This window comes from Lotus japonicus, chromosome 6 (genome assembly GCF_012489685.1).
Source record: "Lotus japonicus ecotype B-129 chromosome 6, LjGifu_v1.2".
Taxonomy (NCBI): Eukaryota; Viridiplantae; Streptophyta; class Magnoliopsida; order Fabales; family Fabaceae; genus Lotus; species Lotus japonicus.
The window spans coordinates 32,708,504-32,722,092 of NC_080046.1; the positions used below are offsets into that span (position 1 = coordinate 32,708,504).

Genomic DNA, 13,589 nt, shown 5'->3' on the forward strand with positions numbered 1-13,589 from the left:
ATATATATAACTCAAAGGTGATTTTAAGGAAGTTTAATTTGAGGATTTGTCCTTTAAAAATACAATATTGAGGGAAGAACTCAAGGAAAAGAAAGCTTGCTGCAAATTGGGAAGTCCCTTATCAAATATTTAGTCAAGTGATAAAGAGGCTTATGCTTTGGAGCCCCTTGATGAAAAGCGTATCCCAATATTTTGGATTGTTGAAAACCTTAAAGATACTATAACTGAGTATATTTGTAAAAATATAATCTCTGTAGAGCTTATTTTCCAATTAAATTTGAGATTCTCTTGTTACTTATTTTCCGTATAATGATTGCAGGGTAACCACAAAAGACATGGTCTTACCGTTGTCAAAGATGATTTCTGAGCAAAGACAAAATCACAAAGACTTAGTCTTAACCTTGTCTAAGATGGTCAGTACTAAAGATTGGGATCTACTTTCACAAAAAAAAAAGATTGGGATCTATTATGAAAGACTAAGTCTTAAACTTGTCAAAAGATCATCTCCAAAGGAAGACAAGATGAAGAATCTCGATCCATATTACAGAGAATTTGCCATAAACTCGTCATACGCTTTTCTGTAAAGCTTGAAGATGAAATGATGAATCACAGACCTGGTCTTAACCTTGTCTAAAGATGATTCATGCGGACCAAATCGGTTAAGATTGGGATCAATAAAGTTAGACTTGATCTTAACTTTTGTCAAGATGATTTCCCAATAAAGACAGAGGTTGTCATACCATATCACAATGACTTGATCTTAACCTCACAAAAAATGATCTGTAAAGATTGGGGTCAATGAAAGAGACTTTATTTTAACCTTGTCTAAAATGATTCCTCAAGGAGTTGTCATACTGCATTCATACTGCATTTAACTGTCACCTGAATTTAAATTCATGTAGTTGTATTTTTCGTTACCAGATTCTAAAATCCAGAATGGGGGATGGACGTGATATCTGCTAAACATGTATGTATCAACACCCGGGAAATACCATTTTGTTATAACTAAATAGTCTGCTAAACATGTTAAAATGACACCATATCTGATATCTTCAAAAAACTTACCTCACAATTTAAAATGTTAACGTGATCTTCAAACATACAATTCAGGTACAAAGAAATAAATTAACACATTATAGGCCAAAAAGTTCCTATTGTAGCAGCCTATATTTTGAAACTCAATGTTGTTTCCACAAACACTTACAAATTCTGAATTATATCTACTACAGATCTGTAAGTACCTACAGTAGCAATAGTAAACCCCATTACTATGATTGCATAGTTGATGATCATTTCAGACCCAAATCTCATGTAAGCTCCTGAAATCTTCAAGTAGCACACTGATGGCACTAAAATTGAAGCAGTGACACTTAGTAATGCTCCAACCAGTGACATGAGGTAACCAAATAAGGGAATGGCCACAGCTACAATAAGAGAGCTTAATAGCAAAGAGGTGCTGATAAGAACATGTGCGAGCCTTCTGTTGTTGTGATGGCATGAAAGCTTGTTTTTTATGGCATTTATGATTGGAGTGAGCATCAATGCATATTTGGTTATGGGATTGACCAAGGTAGTGTATATGGCCACACGTGCACTCAGCTTTCCTGCTTGGAGGTTCAGAGTCACCTGTGATTCAACCTCTTCTCCGAACATTAAGTAGCCCAAAATAGCTGCTGCTGCATAATTAAGAGTGCATGCTAGGAAGCATATAAACAGGACCTGCCAAAACAGAGAAATTTAAACCATCATTTACTTTTGACAAGTCATATCATGGAGCATTTCCTGGAGTAAACATCTGTCAATAAGCTGATATCAGCTTCTGAAAATAACATTAAAACAGCCTACAGGTAATAAACATATCCAACCACTGCATTAAGTTCTTTCAAATGCAGTGATAACTCATAAGTGATTATGGAGCTTCCCACCATATAACCAAATTAAACATGCTGCTATTGGTTACATGGATAAAAAATGTCATAATGTCCTACAATGAATTACATATAATGATGCACAATGATGCACCATTCAAATTCAAGTTTAAATCTACATGGCATATATAGATCAACTGTGTAAATCCATGTTTTAATAAATCATATAAAATTACCAAACTGGCTTTATACTTACACTAGAGAAATGACTTTTGTTCCTCATAGAATTGTAGAGGGTGGGAAGGATGGGATGCGCACTGTAACAAAAGGCATAAAGACTAACAGCAGAAGGTATTCCACTCCATCTGAGAAGTGTTCCCTTTCCATGAAATCCTGTTCCATCAATTGCTCCATTCCACAACAGAGACAAGAGAAAGATGGTGGAAGCCAAAGCCCCACTAACAGAGATATAAGATAACACGCTCATGTCCTCCAACAAAACAGTAGGCAAAATAATAAGGGCAGCAATTATGGTAAAAATTGCTGTGCCACCAATTGTTAACCCTGCAATTTCAAGTTGCAAGTTTGGTACTAGTTTGTTCAGATTGTCCCCTTCTAAAATCAGAAAACCTGTAACAGCTAGGTAGAGCTCAGAGTTCATGGTGATTGATACCAATAGTCTCCCTATGTCTCCAAATGCATGTTGACCTATGTCAGAAAAGGTCTTGATCTCAGGATCCATGTCCATGCATCTTTTGACCAATGTACCAGTGTAACAGCAAGCAATGGCAATTAGTAATAGAAGCAACAGACTTAACCATCCCCCAGAAGCCAGTGCATAAGGTATGGATACAATACCAACTCCTGAAACCAGAGCAGCATACACTTTAGGAATATTACACACGAGTAGACACAAATGAGTAAGAAAACATGTAATGAAATTAGTCCATGTATTGATTTTAAAAAAGTTAATACAATCTTTCACATTTACCTTTAATTAATATATTGAAAAGTGTGGAAAAACATTAATTATTAGTCGTAATTAAAATTTTAAAATAACAAAAGTATAATAAATATAAATTAAGTATGTCTCTAAAGTGTCTTATAATTAGAGATGAGAGTATTTAAAAGCCATAAATCAATAATGACTATTTGAAAAGCTACTTCATTTTGTAACAAAAAATTAAAGGCTACTTCTTGTATATGATAATGAGTAATGACACATATGAGTAATATCTTTATCTCTAAAGTCATGGAAACATTTAACAGAATATCAGTCATTATTTGGATATAATGGAATATTACGCACGAGTAGACACAAATGAGTAAAGACAAAATCCCTTATAAAAAAAGAGTAAAGACAAAACCAAAAGCACATATATATGGAGGACCGTGATGTAGTAATATAAAAATAGTTTAAGAAGAATAAATTAAACTTAACTCAATAGTTTTTCCTAGGCATAAAAATCCCAAAAGGTGAATTTTTCACACATCTTTCTGAACATAATTGGACTTGACTTCAATCATATTTTTAAGGCTTAATCGCACTTTTGGTCTCCCACGAAAGCGATATGTGCCATCCAGATCCCTAAACTTTAAAAATCCCATTTTGCATCCTTGATGTTAACCTCTGTTAACACTTTTGGTCATTTCTTACTTTTTCATCCAAAAACAAACGGTTTTTGCTGACCTGTCTTTTTTAATAATATTTTAATTGATAAAAAATTAATTAAAAATAATAAAAAAGCAAACCATAAAATCTTCATCAGCTCTTCATCTTCTCCAATCTAGAAACCCAGGAATCCCAGAATTCAAAATCTGAAAACCCAGAAAATTAAAATCTAAAAAATTAAAATAAGCTTAATCATCTTTTTTATCTCGCAAACATCTTCATCTCCTTATCCTCATCTTCATATCACACACTCAAAAAATAAAAGAGACATTTAGATCCATAAACACAGTCACACACTGACCCTAAGATTGGAGGTGAGGATGGTGGATTTCCCCCGCAGAAACCAGTTGAAGGAGGTGACCTTGCTTCCGTGGGGACATGGGTAGTTTTCGTAAGGCGATTTGGGGTTATTTTTATCAATCCCTCAAAACTCATCTTCGTCACTCAACCCCACAGATCTAGAATTGTGTGTTGTTACAACCGTGGAAGATGAATACGTGACACACATAAGCTACAGGGGCATCCATATATTTTCCAATTTCTTCATTTAAATGTTAGAGTCAATCTCTAATTGGTCCCATATCCTGTATTGCACTTATGGTAATTAATTGGTACCGTATCTTTTTGCTTCTAATTGGTGAATTGTTTTGTTTTCCAAATCTGAGTTTTGATAAGTTTCTAGTTATCTAAAGTGTGTTGATGAAGTCTGGGAAAAAAAATATATTCCTGGGTTTGTTCTCTATTTTGTGGGTTTCAGGTGGTGGTGGGTGAGGAAGTAGGAGGAGGAGTGATGGTTGAGGGGGAGGAAGTGATATAAGAGAATAGGTTTTGTCATTTGTGTCAATCTCACTTTTGTGTTTGAAGATGATGAAGATGGTAGAGGAAGAAGATGAAGATCAAGTGCTTTCTGATTTTTTTTTAATTAATTTGTTGGTTCAATTACATTTTTGTCCCTAAAACCGTTAGTTTTTTGATGGAAAATTGCTAAGGGACCAAAAGTGTTAACGGAGGTTAACGTCGGGATGTAAAATGGGATTTTTAAAGTTTAGGGATCCCAATGGCACATATCACTTTCGTGGGGGACCAAAAGTGCGATTAAGCCTATTTTTAAACTCCCTAATTGTGTGTTTGCAAAAACATTTCCAATCACTTTTTAAGTGTGCACTGAGTTCACATTGAATTTAATGTAATAAGAGAAATGCTTTCAAGAGAAACACTTTTAAAGATATTCTCTAACACTCAGTGGCGGAGGCACAGGGGTGACTTCCCCCTGCTTAGTCACCCCTGGCTTTTTAGAATTTATCAAGCAGAAAAAATTGAGGCACAAGAGTTAAGCAGAACACAGAAGAGGAAAGGGCAGAAGCAAAGCAGCGCAGCACTTGCCAAGGACAGTGCAGAACGCTGAACGCAGAAGAGAAAACAGGGACAACCAGAATCTGATTTTGTTATGAGAATTACTGATATGATATAAAAATATAACAACCCTGGTCATGTTTTGTATATATCTGTAAGTGAGAGTGTGAGACCAACCCCTTCTATGAGTTCTTTCTCTGCTAGGCGGCGCCCAACTTCTCCCCATCTTTCTTTTAGGTTTTATTTTTACTATTTCTTTTGCTTCTATATTAAAATATTATTATAAGAATTGGTCAATTTGAGATTTGGGCTATTAGCCCTTTTTGTCTCAGGGCCTTACGGCCTGGTGCTGTTCCATCCCTATTCTTTAAGAAATATTTTTTGGTAGGTAAAAAAAAAAAAAAAAAAAAAAAAAGAAAGATAATAATAATAACTAATTACTATGTAAACTATTAATTATTTAATTAAAAATAAGAAGATGATAACAGTGCTTGTTTTGTTTCATCGTAAATATGGGATTCATGTGTCATGTACTTATTTTTTTTATGTAATTCCATTATATAAATGTGTTCAATTCTTATTTTCATCAAATCTCAATAAAAACTACTCTTTTATTCAAATCTAAGGGTGGAGACTTCATACATATTTTTATTTATTTTTTGAGTTTTTCACCGTCCCACCTTGGACTCATGTTGCAACACTAAATATATGATACTTATTTTTAAATTGCTAATAGTAATTCAGTTTACAATAATTAGCCACCATTATTAAAAAGTTAATTAAAATTAAGTATAATGAAAAGAAGTATAAGGTACTTCAAACCAATATTTGCTACAAATTATTTCATCATTGAGAATACTCTTTGGTTTTCCTTTAATATTGCCAAGCTTGCTACAAATATGTTATACATGTGGAAATTTGAATTTTTTTTAAGCAACATATCATTTGGTCTTTAGTCACCCCCACAATTATATTCTGGCTCCGCCCCTGCTAACACTTTTGATGCAATATATATATATATATATATATATATATATATATATATATATATATTAGTTTATTTGCGAAAAATTCAACACGTTTCTCATATAAATCAGTCAGAGCATTTCCAATGCTATTTTTTATTTCTTAGTTCTTAGCACTATTTATGTGGCCCCGTATTGCCACATGTGCTTAAGCAACTCTCAAGCAATTTTGCTCCAACCATGAGTTCTTAGTTCTTAGTTCTTACCACTATTCATTTGGTCTCACCAACCATATTATTTATACTTTTTATTTTCATAAAGTAAAAAATAAAACTCATAAAGTAATAAAATAATTTGAATGAGAGAGAAATAATTAATATTTTAAGTTAAGAACTCAAAAAGTAATACTTTTAATATAAGAACTGAGTTCTTATTTTTAAGAACTAAGAGCTCAATGTCAGCACCTCCAATGGTAAAGTTCTTAGTTCTTAGTTGTTAACTCAAAAATAAGAACTAAGAACCTTGTATTGGAGATGCTATAAGAAGTGTGTTAGTTAAAGAGACTGTTTAAAAGAATGTGCTGCTAGTATATCTGATGTAATAAATCTTTACTTCTTCAATTCATGTTTAACTTAACTAGTAGAGCAAATAGTGCAAAAATGAGCTAGACGTTCAATCAGCAGTAGTTACGTTGTTGAAGGCAAATAGGAAATAAAGTTCAACAAGTATCTTAAAAAGATACCAGAAAAAAGAGCCATAGCTAGTGCTCTTTATTGATTGATTATAGACAATAAGAAAGAGAGGGAAAGAAAAGAACCTGAGATGGCATTAACAAGATGGAAGCAAGTCTTGAATAAGGAGGCATTACCCACATGATCACCAGTTTTGGCTACCAAATCTCCATTTGAATCATTCACTTGTTGAACTTTTTCATCACCTAGAAGAGGTATGCTAATGGAGGAAAATCTAGCACCTTTCTCAGCAGCCATCTATAAGAGAATGAAGAAAAAAAAAATTGGTATATCCTTCTTTTCAGACTCTCCACGTGATTGGCACTATCCTTATGTAAGTGGTGGCGCACACGCACGTGGCTTCCACATCTTTAGATAAAATTTGGTGTGAACCAACTAAGATTTTAAGTGATTATTAGCATTGTCATGATGAGTTGGAACATGTCACATTTGTGTTGGTTCAAAACGGGAAAATAAAAGGAAGAAAATACGAAGAAGAAGAAGAAGAAAACTACACGGAGCAAACACATGATAAGAACCAGAAGATGCACAGGCGACCATGAAATGGCGGGCCCGATAAAAGTTTTGACCGGTAAATACTATAATAAATTAAGGAAGATTATGGGCCTAATTGACGGAAATGTAAACATCCTATGTGAAAATTTAAAATAAATTCTACTATTGTGTGGAGAGGAGAAAAGAACCTTCAACTCCTATGTTGCAAAATAGGTCTCACAAATACTGCAAGTAAGCCAAAATTATTTATGAAAAAAGTTGATCCATTGTCTGGTATAAATTTGGTTTACACACATGCATTTATTTTATTTTCGCCACATTGGAAATATATGTTTACTTTGTGGGGTTGTCTAAATGACTCATGCTAAAATTTGGGTTTAGTAACCCATGGTCTAGATGGACCAATCACATTTAAGATAAATTGATTGATTTTTTATATATTTTATTTATTAATTTATTTATGGTTAAATATGTTTTTGTCCCTACTTTATATTCATGAATCTAAAATGGTACTTGAAAAAAAAATGCAAAGGCTTTAGTACTTGAAATTTTATTTGATCTAAAATGGTTTCATGTGGATTTTTCACATCTATTTCATCAATCCCTCCTAAAAAATCCCATCAAATTAAATCATTCTCCTTTCATAATTATTTCAAAACCTAGAAATTCATATCTTCATTCCAAAACTCAAAAATTCATCTTAGAAACCCTTCTATCTTGAATACCTAGGAATTTTTCTTCATTTTCTTCAACCTCCTTCCTCTTCCATCAAACCATGTACCCCACTAGCATAGCTATCATATCACTGCCACTTTACATAATAATACTCCCTCAATAGTCTTCTCATTTTTTTTTTTCGATGCAATAAAAAGTGAAGTAAAACAATTCATTATTTAAAAACACATATTAAACCATTCCGATTTCTACAATGAATTAAAAGAGGGAGAAATCATTTTTCCAGCAAATCAATTATTAAGAGTTTTTTTTTATCATCAAATGTATATATGTGTATAATAAATATGGAGTATTAAAACTGTATACATCATCCCTGCTAATTCCAATTCTATACAAGGTTAAAACCCAAGCCAGCCACAATCATACTTGCTGCCAGTTCTCACAAGCCCGCACCATCCATATAGAATCACTCAGTACAAAGCAAATCAATTAAGAGTACGGAAGGTTTAATACAATAATCAGGTCCAAAAAAAATCCCTTCCTAGGGAGATCCACGGGTGAATGATAGCTTAGAGGGTGCTTCCATGGTCTTCGAAAACGGAGGTTGGTGGTGGTGTTAGGTGAGGGGGGAGGGGGTGTATTCGGTAGTGGTGGATCTGGGTGGGGGTTTGGGTGGTGATGCTGGTTTTGGGTGGGAGAGGGAGGAGGAGGAAGATGAAGGGAAAATCTGGGTTTTTGAAGATGAAGAAGATGGAGGGAGGGGTTTCTAAGTTTCTGAGATGAATTTCTGAGTTTTGGGATGGAGATATGGATTTCTAGGTTTTGAAATAATTATGTGGGGAAGATGATTCAATTTGATAAAAGTAATTTTAGAGGGACTAAAATACATATGAAAAATCCACATGAAACCATTTTAGATCAAAATAAAATTCAAGGACTAAAGCCTTTGCATTTTTTTTCAGCTACCAATTTAGATTCATGTTTATAAGTTAGGGGCAAAAACATATTTAATCATAAATAAATTAATAAATTAATAAATAAAATATAAAAAATTCAACTAATTTATCTTAAATATGATTGGTCCACCTAGTTCATGGGTTATTTAACCCAAATTTTAGCATGGGTCATTTAGACAACCCCTTATTTTGTTTAAAACTATAAAGAAATGTATCCGCTCCTAAATTGTAAGTTGGACATAGTATGATTACACTAGCGGTGCAAAGAAATTAAACCCATTATTTACAATTTATAATATGCACTAAAAGCAATATGAGTACTCACAACCTAATGTTGTGTTTATCTCTATGGAATACGAAGGGAAGGAAGTGGCAAGGAAGGATTTTGAGTGGAAGATAAGTTTTTCATAAGTTTTGATCTGAGTGGAAAATAGACGGAATTTGCTCTGATGCCGATCATAGAAACTATCATATCAATAGATGGAATTGGCTAAAAATACTGTGTCATATAAATCCTCTCCCAATGGGAGAGAAAACTCTTTCATAAATCCTCTTCTCTTTTAAACTAGATATAATACTCGAGCATTTCACAGATTTATTGATAATTTTTTTTTTGATATATCGGAAAATATTGATAATATTTTTTAACATTATATAAAAATTATTATAGTTTAGTTATAACTATAAAACAAATTATTAATAATTAATAAATAGTGTTATTAATGAACATTTTAAGTAAATTTTAATTTTTTAACATTATATAAAAACTATTCTAGTTTAGTTATAACTATATAATATTAATAATAATTAATTTTTTTATTATATTAATGAAAATATCAAATCAATTTTAGTTATTATTAATATTTAAAATATTTCCCCATGTTTTAATTAATATGAAAAATTGAAAATGTTTACAATTTATAATTAATATAATGAATAATATAAAAGGCCACTAACAAATTTTATTATTAATGTGAATATCAAGTCAATTTTACTTTTACTTAGTATTATCATCATTATTTTTAATTTTTTTTCTCAAATTTTCATTAATAATATTAAAGAGAATTTATTTTTTTTACAATTAAGAATTAATATAGTTTTTTTTTGAAAATAAGAATTAATATAGTTTAATTATATAAAAATTTATTAATAACTTACTGATATTTTTACTAATGTGAAGGTCATGCCAATTTTACTTTTATATATATATATATATATATATATATCTATGATATTAATTTTCTATATTAATTTTCAATATTTATATATTAGTATATTAAATGTAGCATTTAATAAATTTTCAAGTCAAATGTACTTATTATATTCATTTATAATATTTATATGTTAAATATATGATTTAATATTCGTTCAAGTCCATTTTACTATGTCATTAATAATTAATTTTTAATAATATTAATAATTATTTTTAAATATGAGAAACTGAAATTTTATACAATTTGTAATTAATATAATGAATTTAATAAAATGTTATTATTATTAATAATGTTGGTCAAGTCAATTTTACTTTTACTTATATATATATTGGAATTAATATTGATATATACACATATATATTATATTTCCTTTAAATGTTGATATATTATTATATTAAATTTATTATTTAATTAATAATTTTTCAATTCAATATTACTTCTATAGATATTTATGTATGTTCTTATCTTTCTTTACAATATTTATATATTAGTATATTAAATATAGCATTTGATAAATTTCAAGTCAATTGCTAATATAATGAATAACATAAGAATTTATTAATACCTCATTAATATTTTTATTAGTATAAAGGTCAAGTCCATTGTACTGACATACTAGATAAAATATTTATCTAAAATGACAATAAAAAAATTATAATATTTCAAAAAATTTATTTTAGCAATATTTCATAACTATAACCTTAGGCAAATGTGATAATTAATTCATAATTTGGTCAATTACTTTGGTCATTTGGACTTTTTTTTTCTTATATATTTAGTATAAAATCTCAAGCCTCATTTATAATATATATATATATATATTTGATAATTGATACTATATTATATTATATTATATTATATTATATTATATTATATTATATTATATTATATTATATTATATTATATTATATTATATTTCTCACATTTACTCTTATTTATTGCTAAAATGTCTTATAAAAACCAACCTTGAGATCTTGTATTCCGAAAAGAAAAAAAGAGAGCAATTGCTTCTAAACAAAATGACTGTATCACACACCTCACAGCTTCACATAGCCATGCTTCCATGGTTTGCCACCGGTCACATGACCCCATTTCTTCATCTCTCAAACGAGTTTGCCAAAAGAGGTCACAAAGTCTCTTTTTTCCTACCCCAAAAAGCACTGCTTGAACTGCAACACATGAATTTTTACCCACACCTCATCACCTTCCACACCCTCACCGTTCCACACGTTGATGGTCTTCCTCTTGGCATTGAGACTGCCTCTGAGATTCCCATTGGTATCAACAATCTCCTTCAAATAGCAATGGACAAGACCTCTGACCAAGTGGAGCTAGCACTGAGCAAAATCAAACCCGACTTTTTGTTCTTTGATCATGCACATTGGATACCTGAAATAGCAAACAAGTTTGGTATCAAAACTATTTTCTACCATGTAATGTGTGCAGCCAGCATTGCTATAAAGTTCGTGCCTGCTAAGAATGTTCCTAGGGACAGACTCATGACGTTGGAGGAGTTGGGCCAACTACCAGCTGGGTACCCTTCTTCAAAAGTTGTGCTTCTCGGTCCTGAAGCCCTACCAATGGATTACATACAAATATCATTCGGAGAAGGTACTAATTATTCCAAAAAAATTTGAGTTATGTACATGAGTAATTATATTTCTAACACACTCATTACTCAAGATCCCACTTGGACTTAAAGCATGAACAATTCGCATGCCCACATACCATCTTGACCGTATCCATAATTTTTTCTTTGGGGCCAAAATAAAATAAGGATTTAATTTATGCAAGTTCTTTGGAAACCACTTAAAATGGAGGGGTTCCATCCCTTTTGCTTTGATTTTCCTTGATTTCTTTTATAACTTTTTTTAAAATTTGCAACTCAATCCTTCATAGTCTAAATAATAAACTGAAATGTATCAATCCCTAGTATTTTCAAGGGTATTGGAGCAATGCCCTTTACTTTATATGCAGTGTAAATAGTTTTACATATGCATCCAATTGCATTTCTCCATTTTCATTTTTTAAATTTTTAAAATTTAAATTTAATTATGATATGACAAATTGATGAATTCTAATTAAATTGTAAAACATTTTTACACAGTTAGTACATAATAATTAAACTCGATAAAATAATAAAATAATTATAAAACCTTTGGAGGAGCCGAACTAAGAAATTAAAATCACATTGTCAAGCATCCTTTAGATAGACCTCTTCCTACCGTGTGCTTGATCACTTGGTAATAGAACTTTAATACTATGTTATAAACTAGTTATCTCAAAAGTTTAGGTTTTATTACAGGTAACATGACCTTTCATGACCGCCTCACAATGGCGTTGAAACAAAGTGATGCCATAGCCATCCGAACCACCAGGGAGACCGAAGGTATCTTCTGTGACTACATTGCTGAACAATATCAGAAACCGGTGCTTTTGACGGGGCCTGTGTTGCCTGAGGAGACTTATAAGGGAGAGTTAGAAGCACATTGGGCTAAGTGGCTCGATGGGTTTGAGCCAAGGTCCGTCGTATTCTGTGCATTTGGGTCCCAAGTAAACTTGAAAAAAGAACAATTCCAAGAGCTATTGCTAGGATTTGAGCTTTCAGGATTTCCTTTTTTCATCGCCTTGAAGACCCCATTAGGTTGTGTATCTGTGGATGAGGCAATACCGGAAGGTTTTGAAGAGAGGGTGAAGGGAAGAGGAGTTGTTTCTAGGGATTGGGTTCAACAACCATTGATTTTGAAGCACCCGTCAGTCGGGTGCTTTGTGAGTCACTGCGGATTCGGTTCTATGTGGGAATCTTTGCTTAGTGATAAACAGATAGTGCTAGTTCCTTTCCTTGCGGACCAAGCATTGAATGCCAAGCTACTTGTTGAGGAGATGGAAGTAGCAGTTTCTGTGGAAAGAGGAGGGAATTGGAGGGATTTAATCACAAAAGAAAGCTTCTGCAAAGCTATTAAGTCTGTGATGGATGAAGGAAGTGATTTGCCTGCTAGGCTGAAGGACAACCATGCCAAATTTAAGGAATTGTTGGGGGATCCAACGCTGATGAATGGCTACATTGATAAATTTATCCAGGATCTTCAAAAGCTTCCAAAGTGATAGATACAATATTAAACTTTAAGTTTGTTTGTTAGTTATGTGTTTTTTTATAATAAAGGGGGCCAATTTGTCGATTATGTGGCTTTTGGGCCTCTTGTTGTTGGGTTTGGGTTGTCTTGGCTTTGAGCCTTTTAGGAATTTTGGGGATTTTCTTGTGGTTTGGTTGTTGGTTGCTTTTCCGTGGCAAGGTTCTGTGAGTTCTTTTGCTTCGTCTCATCTTTGAAGGATCGTACTTTTCCATTAATTATTAATAAACTCTTTTGGTCTCTTAAAAATAAAGGGGGCAAAAGCCCCACCATGTTAGTTATGTTTTTGCATAAGCTTTTGTTTATTAGAGTTTGCTCAACTGATGTTCTGATATTGATCTTGAGCATTGTGCATTGTTATGATTCTATCATCTAAGTTCTTTGCATTTAGTTAAGTCTATTATTTAGTTATTATTAGATTCGTTAGTTTTTCGGTGTTGGTTATAAGTTTGTTAAGCTTGTGTTAGAACTAGAAGTTACTAGGTTGGTGCTCCACTAATCTTGTGCA

At 32.0% G+C, this 13,589-nt stretch overlaps 2 protein-coding genes across 2 annotated transcripts; one reads left to right on the forward strand and one right to left on the reverse strand.

The window, feature by feature from the left end:
* Window positions 1-1,044: 1,044 nt before the first annotated feature.
* Window positions 1,045-6,942, reverse strand: LOC130726047 (amino acid transporter AVT1I-like). The gene is made up of 3 exons (XM_057577262.1): window positions 6,676-6,942; window positions 2,125-2,732; window positions 1,045-1,719 (listed from the first exon to the last, which is right to left on the reverse strand). The coding sequence occupies exons 1-3, from the start codon at window positions 6,845-6,847 to the stop codon at window positions 1,201-1,203; spliced, it is 1,299 nt and encodes a 432-aa protein (XP_057433245.1). The 5' UTR covers window positions 6,848-6,942; the 3' UTR covers window positions 1,045-1,200.
* Window positions 6,943-10,969: 4,027 nt separating this feature from the next.
* Window positions 10,970-13,293, forward strand: LOC130725220 (UDP-glycosyltransferase 79B3-like). Its single transcript, XM_057576468.1, has 2 exons — window positions 10,970-11,561; window positions 12,256-13,293. Exons 1-2 carry the CDS (start codon window positions 10,970-10,972, stop codon window positions 13,053-13,055), a joined length of 1,392 nt encoding a protein of 463 aa, XP_057432451.1. The 3' UTR covers window positions 13,056-13,293.
* Window positions 13,294-13,589: the final 296 nt, after the last annotated feature.